At 42.0% G+C, this 17,772-nt stretch overlaps 1 protein-coding gene across 13 annotated transcripts in view; it reads left to right on the top strand.

Moving 5' to 3' along the window:
* LOC105486999 (neuron navigator 2) overlaps nt 1–17,772 on the top strand; it is a 767,789-nt gene that overhangs the window by 484,745 nt on the left and 265,272 nt on the right. For all 13 annotated transcript variants that reach the window (XR_011610773.1, XM_011750255.2, XM_071074969.1 and 10 more), the window contains one exon: nt 4,244–4,296. Coding sequence is in view for 12 of the 13 variants with exons in the window: in XM_011750255.2 (XP_011748557.1) it covers nt 4,244–4,296 (53 nt within the window). In the remaining variant the exon portion in view is untranslated. The remainder of the gene's footprint in view (nt 1–4,243; nt 4,297–17,772) is intronic.

Genomic DNA, 17,772 nt, shown 5'->3' with positions numbered 1-17,772 from the left:
CCAGCAAGGCAAAGTCGGGCAGGGCCACCAGGTATAAGGCAACAAATTCTGGGCTTTAGCCTAAGAACAAGGGCTGGTGGTTGAAGAGTTGATTTTTCAGGCTGGGAAGGGACATCAGATGCGTAACTTCAAGGAAAATCTTAAGTGTTTTTTGTTTTGTTTTATTTTGAGACAGTCTCACTCTGTCACCCAGGCTGGAGTGCAGTGGTATGATCTCGGCTCACTGAGGCCTCCGCCTCCTGGGTTCAAGCAATTCTCCCACCTCAGCCTCCCAAGTAGTTGGGATTACAGGCATGCACCACCATGCCCGGCTACTTTTTGTGTTTTTAGTAGAGATAGGGTTTTGCCATATTGGCTAGGCTGGTCTGGAACTCCTGGTCTCAAGTGATCTGCCTGCCTCGGCCTCCCAAAGTGCTGGGAGTATAGGTGTGAGCCACAAGCCTGGCCTTAAATGCTTTTTACATGCCCTGTTCTTAAGTCTTCATCTATCCCAGACACCCTTGGAGCTGGGCCTCCTAGATAGTGGGATTGTTTGGGACTTTTCCGCCATCATCTTCCGTAAGGCAGAAAGTGGGCCTTTTGCTACTGCTCTTTAGGAGCCTTCCTTTGGTGGCTAAGGTTGGATCTGTGTGTTCAGCCTCTTGTTAGTGTGATTATCTTCTTGAGTCATGAGCTTCCCCAAGTTGACAATTGCCTGCCAGCCCATCACAGTGGCATCTCTGTGAATTATTAAGAAGGTTTATGAGGCCAGGATAAACAGCATGAATCAAGAGAGAGACAGGCCTCCCTCCTTTGCTTACGTTGCTGTCACTCAGGGAGGATGCCAGAAGAGTTTGGAGCAAGGGAAGCAGGGAGGGAGAGAGAAGGGGTAGGAGAAAAATGGATAAGAGTTGAGAGAGGAAGGAAAAGATGAACAAAGGAGGATTGGAGAAAAGGGGAGCAAAGGGAGAGAGAGAATTTCTTCTTAGAAGTGGGAAGACCTGATAGCAGCTCCTTTTCCACCACCATTTGGGCTGCCTCTGCATACAACCAGGAAATTCAGACAACATGTAGGACTATCCCTTCTTTCTGTTGATATTCTACTACCATTATGTGACCCTGGGTAAGTCATTTGCCTTTCTGGGGAGCCAGTTTTTGTCTCTTCCCGTTGGCAGGATTGTTAACTGCCAGGGATGGTAAGTGCATTGATGCACAAGCTATACTGAAATGCTCTGAATCCTTTAATGAAGTCTTTTGAAAAGTAATAAGCTTGATGCCACTGTTCTTATTTTAAAAGTGCTTTCCAGTCACTAACTTGTCACCTTGCATGCAGGCAGGTTACTGCATTAGTGGGGCAAAGAAAGTCTTGAATACGCTGGGATAAATAAATTACTATTGGCACTTAAAGATGCCAGTTTTAATCACAGATGAGGACTTTGGGGATAAGTGCCTTTGTTTCTTTGATTATCTGCTTTTGGGATGCTGCCAAGGACCCCTTGCCCTGAGTTAATAAATTCAGCTTCGAAGACCAAGCTCTTCCTTCTTACCAGCAGAATCAGAGCTGCTATTAGCACTCTAATTATTTATGACAACCATAGGAATTCCTGGGAATTTAAGTAAAGGAGAAGTGTTTCAAGTATATGAAACTGGAAACTAGGAGGCCCAAAACTCATTTTGTAGTTTTATTAATTATTTATTTTGAGATTGGATTAGTCATTTGATTCATCTCTTCCCATATACTCTTTACAGTGGTTGTAATTAGGCTCTACCCCATCAGTTTATTTTGACTTTTGTAAAATGGAAGTATTATGCTTGTAAGAGCCATGATATTTAAATTCAAAGAGCACCTGACTGGGTTTAGGTGACAGACCATGAAAAGGAATTAGAAGAGAAATTAGACCAAGCCCTTTGGTTTCATTATTCAGGTGGCATATAAAGAATCTTTAAAATGTCCCAAATGACTTCTTAGGATCACAGTTATCCATTCTTTACTGTAATGAGCACTAATGGCCTAATGCTGAAGTAAGTATTGATCAGAATCCAATGACTTATGACTTTGGCCATCACAAGTATCCAGTTGGAAGACACCTTGATTGGCCTTGATTCTCAAAAGCCGCATATTTATTCTTTCCAGTGCTGAGTGTCAAAATCCAAGGTCAGAGCTCATGCCTGCCATAATTTCCCATGTATGAAAGAGTGCCATTTGTCAAGTGTTTGGTTTTTTTGGTCTTTAGTATGTACATCTGTATTACAAGTGGAAGGATAGCTGCCTGAAAATAGGCAGCTATTCTTGATTCATCTCAATGCTCAAGAATCAAGATTTCTTGATTCATTGAGATATTCAAAGACTTATTTCTTAGTTCCATTCAACAAGTATTTATTGTGTGGCTCCTGTGTGCCAGACACTGTGCTAAGCTCTGAGGTGATGGTAGGAAACGAAGCACATAACAATCTCTGTTCTTATGAAGTTTACATGCTAGTGATATATTCTGGCTCATTATATTTTCTAATAAACAGAAGAACAAACACCCATAAGTGATTCCATTCAGTGGTCGCCTTGTTTGTGGTTTTCATGGCACCTCTTTTGGGAGCAAGGCTTTCTACAATGCCTATCCTAGTGTTCTTATATTAAGAGGAGTTGAGAAAATGCAATTAGATCTCTGAAGACTGGGATTTTCCCAGGTGGGTCATAAACCTTAACATCTATTACTTCTGGCAAGTTCTAAAAAAAGGTGTAGATTAGACTGAATATACACTAGCCAGTCTGTTTTATGGTGATCAGATTTTTAAACAATTTTCTGCCACTCGCTTGCTTCTTAATTTTCACTTTTCTCTCAAGATAGAAATAGTAGAGAAAAAATAAATTCAATTTGAGATAATGGTTCAGATTTCTAAAATCTTGGAGGCTTGGGCCACTGTTATTCTATTATCTTTTTTAGACAGTTTCCAGTGGCTTTTCTCTTCATGGAAGTTTTAGGTATCATATTTATTAAAATATGACATGATTTTATTTGGGGAATTCAATTTTGTGAGCAGTTATTAAGCTCTAAGGATACAGATGTGAAACATAAACTATACACGTCTGCCAGGGTCTCACAGCATAGTTGGGGGAAACAAGAAAAGGAGGAGTTATGTACTGGATGATTAAGAACAAAACAGAGACAGGTACAGGGTGCTGTGAGAACAGAGGCCTGAGTATAATACATATTACTGGGTTAATGATTCTACCATTTAGAAAATACTTACTACGTGTTGGGCACCATGCTGAGCATTTTACTGACATCATCTAATTCTCATTGCTTCTCTGGTGAAGCAGGTAGTAGTAACTGTGTTTTACAGATGAGGCAACTGTGACCCAAAGAGATTGAGTGACATGCCTGATGTCACACACTAAAAAACTCTGCAGCTGGAATTCACGCTAACATATCTTTGCCTCCAAAGCCAGTGCTCTAACCACTATGCTTACTGACCTTCTTGTGCTGCTGTATTCTCAAACACAGTCTCTCCATAGATATCTTGGACTGTGTCGTGCCAGGGACTCCTCCATACTTATGACGAACTGCATTCACCCTGGGAAGCTGGGCCAATCCTCCTTTGTATTAGTACTTGATTTCCTGTGAATGCCATGCAGCCTTTTTTTATCACTTCTCTGAGTAGCTGGGTGATACGACTTCACACATGTGTGTCCCTTGATGTAATTTGGACTTACTGTGTGGCATTAGTCAAGTCACATAGTGAGAAAGTGATAAAGTCTCACTTTCTCATTTTCCCCATTTGCCACTGCTGTGGGAATAGTTATTAGGACAAACAAAAGCAATATTAGTCTGGCCAAAGATGGAGTGAGATGCTTTCATTTGTGGCTTTTGTCCCTGGGAGCTGAGTTGTAGCTGGACTGATCCACTCTGAACTATTCTGTCTTTTGTGACAGTTGTGTTTGCCTTTCCAAGAGCCTAAAGTACAATCACAGCTCACTCTCTTTCCCAGTCTCCAAGCATTTCCACGATGCCCCATCACTCCAAGATTGTCATCGATGCAGTTGTCTCTGTTTTAGATGACGACCTTGCCCCAGCTGTCCCTGGAGGACGGCAGCTCGATGAGTAAGTCCTGAAGCTTGCTAGATGTGTCTCAGTATTTCACATGCCTGCACTGATTGGACAAACCCTGGTATGGGCCTTAGGACTTGGTTGCCTCAAGTGTCCTGAACATCACTACTGAAAGTGTCTCTCTGGTGATTTATTTTTCTGACTTGTGTTTCCTTTTTCAGCAAATGAAAAGATTGAAGACATCAATGGCTGTCCGAAGAACAGATCCCAAATGGTAAGTGGTGCATAGGTAGCAAATGTTTGAGTTATGTCAGTAAGCCCTGCCTCTAAATGATATTGGCCATCTTGAAAACATTCATACCAGATGCTTTACTCCAGGGGATTATATTAATAAACTCACAGCTATTTCCAAATAGCCGTGTTCTGCTTTTCTGACATTTGTTGGCATTTATTGAAAAATGGCTGTGATTTTTATGTAGATTGTGAGACAGTTAAAGTGAAATATTGTCCTTGCTCTTAGACACAAATTATGCAGAACTGGTACAAACATATACATGTTTAGTACTTGAAATGTTATGACTCGTTCTGCTTCCTCAAAGACCCACATCAATATGTGTTTGTGTGTGGAGCTGAGGCATGGATGAGGTGATGGTATCTTACTAATCAGAAACTGGAGCATGTGGTCAGATTGCCTTTAAAGGTTAGAATGATGTGAAATCAGAACTGTGACAGGAAATGTGAAATGTGCAGTCACATCTGAAGTTTTTCAACATAACCTTTGCAAGTGATATTCTCTCTGGCATGATGCATTTAAGCTCTGATATTATAGCTTTATACATAACCCCCAAAACTAATCTTTTAAAAATCTGTTCTTTTTCTTATTGCATGTCCTGCACATAATCTTTGAATTAAAATTTATGGTTATTGTTGAGTTCAGAAAACATCAACTTAGTTTTTCACTTCAAAACACATTTCAAGCATGAATATTTACAAAAAAAATGTATGTTTTCAGTGTCTGTTAAGATAACACTAATAACCTATTTAAAACATGAAGGTGGCAACTTAAGGACAACTATTTTTTGCTGGACATTCGCTTCCAGAAATCTAAAAAAAAAAAAAAAAGGCATAATTTGCTTCTCTAACCCCATCCTACCTCCTTTGAGTATGCACAGTTTGATAGGTCTCATATCAGAATAAACCAAAATGATTGGCATTCCTTGGGTTTACTGTTTAGTTTTCTGAATTGTTATCCCAATGACTTGGGCAAATAGGCAGCCTTTTCAGCTGGCTTTGTTTTTCGTGCACAAAAACATTTTTTTAATAAAGATGTCAGTGTATGTATGGAAGGGGAGTCATTTTCCAGTTTATATTCTGAAAAAGTTTTTGTTGTTGTTGTTCCACTGAAGGTTTTCTTTCTTTTTGATCCAAAGACCAACCACTCCTTACATAGGAAAGTCCCCAGGCTGACATCTCATGGCTACTTTGACTTTTGGAAAAACTGGGCTGCTATTTTTGCTGCAGCTACTGCAGCTGTCTAGGGTATTAATAATTGAGAAAATTTGGATGATAGAAGACTTAATTTTAGTGCAGGCATGCTACACATGTAGTCCTATCTTCATATGAAACAGATGCATTATTTCCCTCCAGGATAGGTACTGATGCAATTGCCCCAGCCCATTATAATGTGCATGTAGAACGGGTGTGTGGAAATCGTCAACCTTTTGTTCTATTTGGTGCACCTGTATTCTAAGCACCTTCTGTTGGAGGTTTTGCTTGTTGTTAGAGTCTACTTCCAAGCTTATACAGATTGAGTAGCCCTAATCTGAAATATTTGGGACCAGAAATGTTTTGGATTTTGGAATATTTGCATTGTATTTACAGCATCCCAAATCCGAAAATCCAAAGTGTTTCACTGAGCACTTTCCTTGAGCCTCATGTCATGCTCAAAAAGCTTCGGGTTTTGGAGTATTTCAGATTTTAGATTTTTAGATTTGAGATGCTCAACATGTAATATTGTCACTTCAGATTCCTCTTTGCAAATTTATATGCAAATAAGTTACTTATAAATACTACCATAGCACCAATGCAGTGTTGCAGTTTCTCCATAACTCTTTCAGCCATGCCAGTGCTGTATTGTTTTGTTTTTGTTTTTGTGTGTGTGAACTGTGTGTGTGTGTGTGTTTTTTTTTTTTAGAATACAAGAATATAAAATCCTATAATTGTCTGTGATAATTAGTTCCAGCTTAGGGGTGGGGAGGCAGACACAGTCTTGTGGTAAGCCTAGCAGAGAATAGTTCAGCGTACAGGATGTGAGTCCAGGAAAATGTAAGAACCTCTGCTACAGTTATTCTATTCTGTAGGAAATAAGTAGGATGATGGTAAGGACAATAGGATCATTGTTCTTGCCCCTACATCACGAAACAATGACAAGTTCATAAAGCAGAACTCACTAAATCACACAGGAAGTTCTTCTGATAGACAGGCATGGGTGATTTTCTGGCTAATAGGACACCTGTGTGCACACAAGCATATTTTGCTCAAGTATAATTTGAGAATATGGTATAGGGTGTGAGCCACCATTTCTAGATTCCTAGGTGGTTAACCTTCTAATTAGACTTTATATGGGTGGCCAATAATAAACATTGGTTGTTTGCTAAATATTGCCTGTTTGGAGGATACCAAAGGAGGAGATATGTAGAAAGCATGGCAGAAGGAAGATGACACACAATGAGATGAGAACTTGGGAAGTGTATCCTGTTAGGAGGGTAACGGGCTCTGCCAGAAAAAAAGAAAGTCAGCATAGAGTTAATGTGGTCACTCCCTAAGAAAACAGATAGAGCACCTTTAGGGTCCTTTAATAATGGAGACAAAAGCAGTTTTTTTTCAGAGCAGGAATGGAGTGGGTGCTATTTCAGTTTTCAGTGGGTCAGTTCGTATCCTCAGCTAAAGGGTAGGTTAGGAGCATGAGCTTTGTAGGAGGAGCAAGCCCTGGAAGAGGGCACCTTTTTCTCCCTCCCTTCACTCTTCCTAACCCACTAGGCTGTCCAGCTGCTCTGTTCTCTGCCCTAACTCCTGCGGTCTTCCCAGAGGATAGGGAAGTGAAAGCAGACATTTGTGGAATATGGCTTAGAGGATTCCAGGGGCAGCAGTGCGTAATCATAATGGGCTTGGCATTGTGTACTTTTAGACTGTCAATCTGCAAGCAGTCACAGAGTGCCTGCTAATGCCAGGTGCTGGGCTAGGCCAAGCTGAATACACAGGTGACCAAGATGTGATCCCTGCCCTCAAAGAACTCAGATGAGTGGGCAAGAGACCAGAGAACAATTAGAACAATAGACTACTGCAGCTGCGCCCACAGACATCTGTGCATGGCACAGTGGGGACCTATTCTACCCCCAGGACAAGGAAGGTTCCAACATAGCTTCTAAAGGGTTAGTCTTGAAAGGTCAGAGAGTTCACCACAAGAGACGATGGGTGGAAGAGGATTTCAAGTGGAGACAGCCAGGCATGGAACCCGTTTCTGGAGAATGGGTTTACCTGAGGATATCATGGATCCCACAGAGGAAGGTTTTACAAACAATCATTCATTGATGGTACCAAATTGCCACAAACTGTGTCTGGTGAGGCTCTTCTAGCCCCTCGGCAACATCAACTCCTCGTCCTGCTGTGCCTAGGGTGAAAGGAGGGGCATGGAAGAGCCCAGAGTACAACAGACTCATAGGCACAGAGGTCTTTTCAGACCTGGGATAAGCCTTCTGTATGCTTTATCACACAGATTCCTACATCTGGGGGAGAAACCTCAGAACAGAGTTTTCTAAAGCAAAAAATTCAAGGTCATCAATTCCTGTGGACAGAAGTTCAGCCATGAAATTTGGGAAACGGAAACACAACCCAGTTGGAAGCAGCTGTTAATATTTTTATAGCAGCACTAATGTGCATCTACACAGTTCTTTAAGGCTTATGAGCCCATGACACATTCAGTCCTCCTGACTGCTGTGGGCTGGTGTAACACTCACACCTTTTGGGTGAGAAACTGAGATGCTGTTTCCGGGACGCAAGCCTGATGCTTTTCCATAAGCATTTGTAACCCTCAGTGCCGCCCTCCTCTTGGCCTTCATCAAATGGCACCAGGACTGTAACCTAAAGGCAGAGAGGCACAGCAGTGGCTTCCCTTTCCTGGAGCAAGCCCAGCCTTGGCTTGTTTTTAAGGAGCCCTTTGCCCTGTTTCAGTCTGACCCAGATGCTTTTGGGGCCAAATTCTTGGAGATGGAGCTTTAGAAACAACACTCCCACCCCCATTCCCTCTCCCCCACCAAATTCATCCCCTTGGCCCTTAAGTAAGTGTGTGTGTGTGCGTCAGAGCTGGTTAAAATGTTTTGTCTATTTAACATTGCCATGGCAACCAAGGGGCATCTCTTTGGCTTTCAAGTGGTGTGTTCAGCAGAGTTATGTGTTAGTGTGGAAGGAAAAACATTGCTTGGAGGTTAGCCAGCGGGTGCTGGGGCGGACCTGCTTCCCAATTTGAACTCACTATACTCAAGACATTGGGGGCATTGGCTCACTTTGGAGCCTGGGAATAACCAGTGGCAGGGGGTGGTTTTCTTTTTTCGTCATAATTATTTTAAGCAGCTTGCCTTTCTGTTGTTGATGAGGAGAAGTGCAAAGTTAGGGAGGCTTGCTTGCCTTTTCAGCAAAAAAGCCCCAGGCCTGCTTTCCCCTTTAGCTGATCTTGGGCCTGGGGTCACCTGAGCCCAGAGCTCTGGGCTCTTCAAGGAGTCCTCCTGCCTTCTTCCCTCAGTGCATCTAGACTGAGGGCCTGCCTGAACTTGGGGACCAGCCAGGCCAGGTTTCCAATTCCTTTTCTGCTATTCTGCAGCCTTGAGCTAATTACTTAATTCTTTGAAGCCTCCTATTTCCTTTTGTATGAAGTGGGGTTGATAATAATACATACCTCATAAAGTTTTCATGAAGACTAATGAGGCAATGAAAATGATAATAATGGATAATAATAATTAAAGTGATAAAATACAACCAAAGCTTACAGCGTTTGCCTTGTGCTAAGCACCATTCTAAGTGCTTTACAAATACAGCATGTCCCCTTAGTTCATCCTCCCAATAGCCCTTTGATGCTGGTGATCTTATTATCCCTATTCTCCTGGCATATAATCAGCACTCAGTATATGGCAGTTGCTATGACAATGAAGATTTCTTTCAGTGGCCATTCATGTTTTGGGAGACATGGAACCCTTTGGAAATCTGAGAACCCTTCAGAAATCTTCTAGCTCTCTCCTCCCCAGATTGCACTTACCCCAGAATTTTGCATACAACCTGAGCAGATCATGAACCCCAGAGGCCAGCTCATGTATGCCCTGGGGCTCCATAGACCCCAGGTTTGGTGCCCCTGCTGCGTAGGGCACAGCTCTGCTTCTTGCCCTGTCCTTTCAGGGAGCTCTATGGAAAATGCCCACACTGGAGTTCCTAAGACAGTAGGAATCTACACTTAGGCACAGAGAAGGGCCAGGTAGTGATTTTCTAACTTCTATTCCATAAGCAGAACCCCTCATTTTCCCAAATAAAAGCTATGGAACCCCATATATGAGCGATAAAAGCTGCTATAAGTAGGGATAGGTAGCCCAGGACAAGGCCACCTCCTTTGCAGGAGGCCAGCACCTGGGGAGATGCAGTGGGATGGAGCCTAGGAAGGAACTTGGCAGCATCAGGTTTCTGCTCTGCTCCTGGCTCCAGCCCTCCTTTCTCTGGTCCTCCTCAGTCTCTTTTCTGTGAAAAGACACAGTCGGATTAGGTCTCACTTACCTCTGACCTCTGCAAGGCATCACAGCTGAGAGCAAGGGCTGGGAAGGCCAACTGCTTGTAACCCAGGCATGTCCCTTAGGCTGTAAGGGAACCAGTTCCTATAACAGAGGTAGTAACAGTACCTGCCCCACAGGGTTGTTTTAAGGCTTCCATGGGACAATCTACATGAAGTGCTGGCACGTTGCTGGCCACAGAGTTGCTGGCCTCAGTAGATGTTAGCTCTTTTGATGATTTTTCAAGGGACTTAAGTATTTGTTAAAAAAAAGCAGACATGCCTCGGGAACAGCCAACCCTGCTTTTGGGTGAGGGCTTGTTTAGTGGGGTTTGAATTCATCTGTATACCTAATCTCTCTGAATGATAGCACTGGACTCAAAGGAAACCCCTGAGAGATCTCATGTCACAGAGCAGGGTGGTCAGTCTCACTCAGTCCCATCATAAGTAGCCCTGGATAATCCACTTGGCCTTGGCACTTGACTTCCTTCTATGAGAAATGTGGAAGAGAACAACACCTCGCAGGGTTGCCATGAGATTTTAATGAGCTAACATTTACTGAGTACTCACTATGTACCAGACTATGTGCTGAGAGCCTACTTAATCACTCAGAACAGCCCTATGATAAAGATGCAGTTATTGTCTATATGTTGTACATGGGGACTGAGGATTTAAAAGGTTGCTCTTGGTCCCAGATTATTTACCTAGGCAGAGGCAGAGTTGGAGCTCGAACCCAAGTCTATTTTCAGAGATATGGTGTTTACCTCTGTGACAGAGAAGGGGTATCAAAAATAGTCTCCACCTCACCAAGCCTTGTTCTCCTTAATTTTCATCTGCCGATACAGCAGAACCGGTTAGGCTTAGCTGAGAGTTAGCAAAAAGGGAGGAGACGGAATATTTCTGGAAAGGGCCTGAGTTGACCTGCTGATGGGAACATGAAAGCTGAAATGGGCAGGTGGCCCCTTGTGAAAGGCAGCTCCTTGAGTTGGCCTCGAAGAGCCCTGGCGCCAGGTACCTCTGGCTACATTCTCTCCAGAGTCTCCTGGGCCAGGAGAAGGCCATCTGCAGTGGGATCAGGTTTCCAGACCCAGTGACCTCGAGCCCTCCCAACAGCTGCCAGAAAGCCGGCCACATGCCTGGGGAGTGTCTGAGATCCTTGGGCAGCTGAGTTGCCTCTTCCCTGGGCCCTGGGCCTATTTTTACACGGCCCTAAGGGTACACACATGTTGCAGAACCAAGAAGGAATGAAGAAAAGTCCATAGGCCACTTAGAATTTAAAGCAAAGTAGCAAGAGCTCAGGGCCAAGATCAGCAGGAAGCATGCACTGCTTCCCGCCCAGGGCGGCACATACACGCTATCACTTTTATGTGTTGGCCATTGTTCATTGGCTTTCAAAGGTGGCAACAACCTCCACATCTGTCTCTCTCTTCAGTCATGCCTGTATAAAACTCTCACTGCGTTCCCATTTCCCTCTCCATACTCTTGAGCACAGAATAGAAGATCCTTCAAGATCTGATTACCATCCTCTCCTACCACTTGGCCACTCAAACTCTATGCCCCAGCAAGACCAGATACCTTGCAGTATGCCAAAGAGGCCATGTATTCTCATGCCTTTGTACTTTGATAATGTACAAAGTACTTATTTACAGACAAAGTACTGTCCAGTCTGCTAGGAGTGACCTCCCGCTTGCCCCTTCCTGGGCAGTGTGACCTTTAATATTCAGGTCACTTGTTTCCTCAAGGTGTTGACATAATGAGGTGCCTGTCATCTTTTGTGTCCCCAAGTGTCCTGTGCCTGCCTTTAGCATAACACACTCTCTTGTGGTTGTCTGTTTACTCATCTTCTTGAAGGAGATACCATGTCTTTCACTTGAGTATCCTAAGCATCTGTCATTTTGGTGAATGGCATGTGGTCAGCATTTAGTAAATACAGGATGGGTAGATGGACAGACAGAAAGACCAAGGAGGGAGCTGACCTGAATGTGTGTGTGTGTGTGACTAGAGGATTGTAACATACCATTATTCTGATTTCATTATCTACCACTGAGCAGTGCTTTGAGCACTCTATTAATTTGGAAGTTCTTTATAGGATTTAAAAAATAGATATGTAGCACTGTTCTAGAAGTGTCTTTCCCTAATTCTTTTCTTCCTCAGTTTATCCAGAGGACCCAAATAGAACGCTGTAATTACTCTCAGGAATTGTGGTTAATTTTTAGTTTGTTGAGTTTTTTGTGTTGCTTGAGGTGAGCATATTTAAGCACCCTCACAACCACCAGTTTATTAATGTTGATAACAAAAACAATGATAAGGTACTGTTCTAAGTGCCTTACATGTTTTAACTCATTTTATTCTCATAACAGTCATATAGAATGAGGAATATATTTTATCCATTCCATTAAAAAGAATGGAGAACTTAGACCTTGATGCCACTTGATGTGCTCTGCCAGGGGCCAACTGTGGGTTGTGATAAAGAACCTCTCATTCTTTCCCCTCACACTGTAGCGCCTTTGTCCCTGACTTTCCACCATGCTTTTATTTAATAAAGTACAGCAAACACTTAGAGTAGGTACTGGTTTAGATATTTCATCTGTATTGACTGATTTTATCTTCCTAAAGCTCTATGAGAGCATATATAATTATTATTGTCATTTGACAGATGAGGAAACAGAGAGCAGTTGAGTAACTTGCCCAAGGTCACACAGCTAGTAAGTGGCAAGCTGGGGTTTGTTTGCTGGAAGGCTGACTTGAGAGTCTACTCCCTTAACTGTTATACTATTCTACATGTAAAGAAATTGATTAAAGGAGAAAAAAAAGACTCACTATGACATGGAAAGGCAAACATTCCATTTGTAACCCTAGCCCCTCATCTAGGCATAGGCAGAGGCTCAGGATGCGACATTCTATTGTGGGAAGGAGATGTGAGATAAGAAGAATAAGCATGGGCTCTGGGATCAGGCAGACCTGGGTTCCACACACGGGGCATGTGTGCTGGGCAAGTTAATTTAATTTCTCTGAGTCTGTCTTCTCATCTGGAAAAGGATAATGATGGAAGCTACCTTCTAGGGTTGTTGTGGGGGGTTATAAAAGGCACCTGGTTTCATCTTGGCTCACAGTGAGTGCACATGAGAAGGTCATTCCCTGCCCTGTTTACAAGTCACATATTTTCTAACTATGGTACATCAAAAGATTTCTTCATATTCAAAAAGTATGCCCTCAGTGGGGTAGCTGAATAATGTCAACCCATCCCCAACGATGTTCACATCCTAATCCCCAGAACCTGTGAATATATTATCTTACCTGATGAGACACTTTGCAAATGTGATTAAGTATTTTGAGATGGGATAATGATCCTGGATTATCTGGGCAGGCCCAATGTGATTACAAGGATTCTTGTAAGGAAGGTGAGAGAGGTGACAATGGAAGTTAAGTTGGAGAGAGAGATTGGAAGTTGCTAAGTTGCAGGCTTTAAAGGTGGAAGAAGGGGCCATGAGCAAGGAATGCAGGTGACCTCCACAAGCTGGAAAAGGAAAAGGAAACAGATTCTCCTCTAGAGCTTCCAGAATGGATGCAGCCCTGCCAAATCCTAGGTTTTAGCCCACTGAGACTGATTTTGGACTTCTGACCTCCAGAACTGTAAGATAATACATTTGTATTGTTTTAAGCCATTAAGTTTGTGGTTCATTTATTGCAGCAGCAATAAGAAACTAATACACTGGGATTCATGCAAAATAACTCTTGCTATATCAGAGAGTAAGCTATTTGGATTTTACAGCATAGGCTCATTTTGCTGTAAATGTGGGTTCCTTGGATTTCTGAGTTTACTGGAAGGTGCTTCTATGGTTAGAACCCTTCAGAATGGAGCTTGCTGCATCAGTCCATTCAGAGCACATCACTGTAGGGAAGCATGTGGAGGACAGAGACCCACAGCTTTTTATTTCTAGCACTGTGTCCACATCGTGGGCTGATAGACATACTGAACTGTCATGAGAGAGGCAAGTGCATCTCATCTCAGTAATTAGAAGTGAATATTGCATCTTCTGGACCTCTTTGCCAACGTAAACTCACAAGTAGGTACTTTGTCCCCACAACTAACATATGTTTGTCTTGTTAATTAACATAACATTTAAGCAAATGTTAGGAATTTACCACATTTTATATGCTATTTAATAACATCAAAGCTTTGAAATGTGAATAGTTTTTTTTTTTTTAATCTTTTTCAGTTCAGTAAAAATATCCATATTCTCAGCACCTGGCATAGGCCTAGGTATGTTAGAAGTGCTCAGCGAATGTTTCTCAGATGAGAAAGCTAAATAAGTGGTCCAACAATCCAGGAGTTTCAGAGAGAATGGAGTGATGTGACACATCACATTTTAATATTTTGAATGCACTATGTAAGTTTAAGTGCTCTCAAGAAATGTGAGATTCAGTTTCTTCACTCACAATTTTATATTTTAACTCAGTTATAAAGGTAAATAAAAAGACACCAAAATAACAGATTATTTACATTAATAAGGGAAATGGTGTTTGGGTTGGTAAAACCTCCGATAGTAGTGTTCAAGCTTTATGTGTGAGAAGCACCTGGAGAGATTATTAAAACAGATTGCCGGACCCCACCCCCAGAGTTTCTGATTTGGTATGCCTAGGGAGGAGCTGGGGAATTTGCATTTTTGACAGTCTCCCAGGTTACTGCTCTGTGACCCACCACACTTTGCCAAGCATGACACATTGTCTCTGAGTTAAGTAACAAAGCCTCTTTGCTTGGATATGACTGAGCAAACATGCATTTAACTATATATTAGTTTGTAAAGTTGTTTGCAGTTTTAAAAGTTAATATGAGGGAATCCTTTTGCTTTTTTGGAAAGGTTAGGATGCCTTTAAGCTGGTCCAACCCGTGGCCCACAGGCCGCCTGCGGCCCAGGATGGCTTTGAATGCACCTCAACACAAAATTGTAAACTCTCTTAAAACATCATGCGATCTTTGTTTTTGCGACTTTTTTAAAGCTCATCAGCTATTGGTAGTGTATTTTACGTGTGACCCAAGACAATTCTTCTTTTTGCAGTGTGGCCCAGGGAAGTCAAAAGTGTAGGCATTCCTGCTTTGTACATTCTTTTTTCTTAGAACTATTGTAAGTTCCAAATTGATATGATCTGAACTGTGCACATGGTCATGATCTGATTGGAGTTTGAGATGCCTTCTCTACCCCCTTCCAGCTCACTTAACCTCTGTAACTTTTTTTTTCCACTGAATGTTTGGGGTGATAATTCTTTAGCATAGTGGGCTTAAATGCCTGTGTCCCCACTAGACATTAACTTCTTTGAGGACAGGAGTCGCATCTGTCCATTTGCTCACACTGCTTAGCAATCTCGTAGATGCTCACTCAGTGCATGTTTAATGAAGAAATTTCCAACACACCTGCATTGGGACTGAGGTGTTGTGAGTGGCAACATGGTGTACTCAGGAAGGTTAAAGAATGTAGCAAATGTGAGGCTGACCGAGGTTGGGGCTGGGGGAAGGGAAACATGGCTACATATCTGAGCTGAAAGAGAAATTGGATGGTGATTTATAACTGTGTGGATTGTGGTTTATATAAAAGCCATCTGGGCCTCATGCTTGGATCCACCTCCCTGCATATGTCTTCATGGAGTTCTTATGTTTCAGCCTAGCATCAAAGGGGTGTTTTTTTGTATATGTGTTGTTTTTTAAAAAATTTTGCCATGAAGTGGAACTTAGCAAGGAATTCCTGTTTGCACTTTGTAAGGTATGATTAGCCTATGGCATCTGCATGTTGGGAACTGGTCAGGTCAGTGGACAAATGCCAGTGTGCTCACTTCAGAGAGTAGAGAATGGTGGCCAAAAGGCTAAGTTGAGGTGCTTCTAAAACAAAAACTGAACAGATGCCAACAGTTAGATAAAAATCAATATATTTCATTAAAGTTGATCTTTTGTGGATTGGCATGCAACAGTCAAAAAATTGACTATAACTGGGTAGCAGCTGCCCCCTTTAGGTAGGTGTGGGCTGTTGGTCACAATCTCCACCATTCCCTATTGTCTTATACCTAACCCCTTTTACTCATTTGTTACCAGCCTATCCCCCTGCACACATTTGAGGTTTTTGATCCCTAAATGATTATATTCTCATAAGTTTCCTGAGCTTCCTCAGGAATCCTAAGCACTGGCATATGGTAGCTTGAGAGATCTCTGTTTTGGGAGCATTTTGATTTGGAAATAAGGCCTATAAATGTTTATATTGATTTAAATTATTCTTGCTCCTGAAGATTTAAAATACTACAGAAGAACCTAAATGTCTTCCCTAAGGAAGTTACTTCTTCCTCTGTGAAGTGTCCTGTTTAAAATGTAAAGGTTAGATTTGGTTTGGAGGGACTGATTACTTATTGCCTTGTTGTACTGCTGAAGTCAGAGGGCAGGAAAAATGACCAAGAAAGGTGGTGATGTTTCTCCTCTGCTCTGGCAAAGCACTTGCTGTTTGGTTGTTAATGCCCCATGTTTGCACAGGGCTTCGTAGCTTACAAAACATTTCCTATTGTGTTCAAATTCTAACTCTGCTATTTAACAGCTGTGACTTAGGAAGGCTGTTAAACACCGTGTGCCTCCATCTCCCCATCTGAAAAATGATAATAATATCTTTCTTATCTAGTGTGGGTTAAAAAAATAAAAACTAACTGAAATAATAACATATGAGACAGAATTTAGCCCAGTGCTTCATGTTTCGTAAGAATGCAAATATTAGTTTCTGGCAAGGTCTCTGTACGGCTTTCAAGAAAGGAATAATTATCCCCATTTTACTAAAGGAAAAACTGAAGCTTAGGGAAATTAAGTACCTTGCCCAAAGGTGGCCAAGGATCCCTGAGAAATCCAAGATTCCCTGGACTTTCCATCTGGTCATCTGAAATCCTTAATTCCCCTTTCTACCCTTGAAATCTCCTCTTAGTAATAGCTCCAATAATGATGAAACTTTGAGATGAGTTGACTTTTCCTATTTCAGTAGCTTTCATGGGTGAGAGGGCTCCCACAGTGGTGGGAACATGGTACCAGTTACACAGAGTTGGATGTCAGGGGAGAACCTGTCCACAATTTAATCTCATATACTTTCCCCTGAAGGAATATGAAGCAAGAAGAAAGGGGCATGCATTCCAGGTTTCCACTAAGGGACTACTCGTGCATACCTTTAGTGGGAGGTTTTCTGAAGTGCGTCAACTTGGCATTAAAGTATTCCTCAGGCCCCCTTCTGTTTCTCCAAGGAGATTGTACAGAGGAAACCCTAACCAGACCAAAGGGCCTTTCATGGTTAGCCTTTGGATAGGGTATTTCTTCCAACTTGGTCTTTTCATCTACATACATTGCATAACCAGTCTTGTGAGACTCCTTTGAGAAGGATTTGCCAAGATTTGATTTGAGTTTCAGAATTTATTGGTTGCCTCCTTTTATGAATGATTATCAAGTGCTCTCTCTTTATGATTACCCAGCAGTTTAATTTTAGCCCTTGGGGTGGGTGGAGGGAGCCTTCCTGATATGTGGATATATAGATAGAACCATATGGAATGACCAATATTTAACCATTTTTTACCTACAAAAATGGCAATTTTATCTAGTTCAACCAAAGATTTGGCAAGGATGTAAATAGTAACAGAGATTAGCATTCTATGACGACTTAAAAATTATCACTTTTTCTTCACAGGTGCATTAGGTATCTTGTGGCCTTGGAAAGCTCAGGGATATCCTGTAATGGAATCTTTCCTTGTCTAATTTGCTCTCCTCTTTCAGTGGATTTTGGTCATGCCTCTGACATTGTGGCTGTGGCAGTAGGCAGTATGCAGAGTGGAGAATTAGTTATTATATGCTTAATTATTTTTAATTTCATAATTCCTAATCGGCTGGCATGTAGCTCTTTGCCTTTATCACAGACTTTAGAATTTGAAACTATT

The sequence above is a fragment of the Macaca nemestrina genome, chromosome 12, assembly GCF_043159975.1.
Source record: "Macaca nemestrina isolate mMacNem1 chromosome 12, mMacNem.hap1, whole genome shotgun sequence".
Taxonomy (NCBI): Eukaryota; Metazoa; Chordata; class Mammalia; order Primates; family Cercopithecidae; genus Macaca; species Macaca nemestrina.
This window is presented reverse-complemented; position numbering and strand designations above follow the sequence as displayed.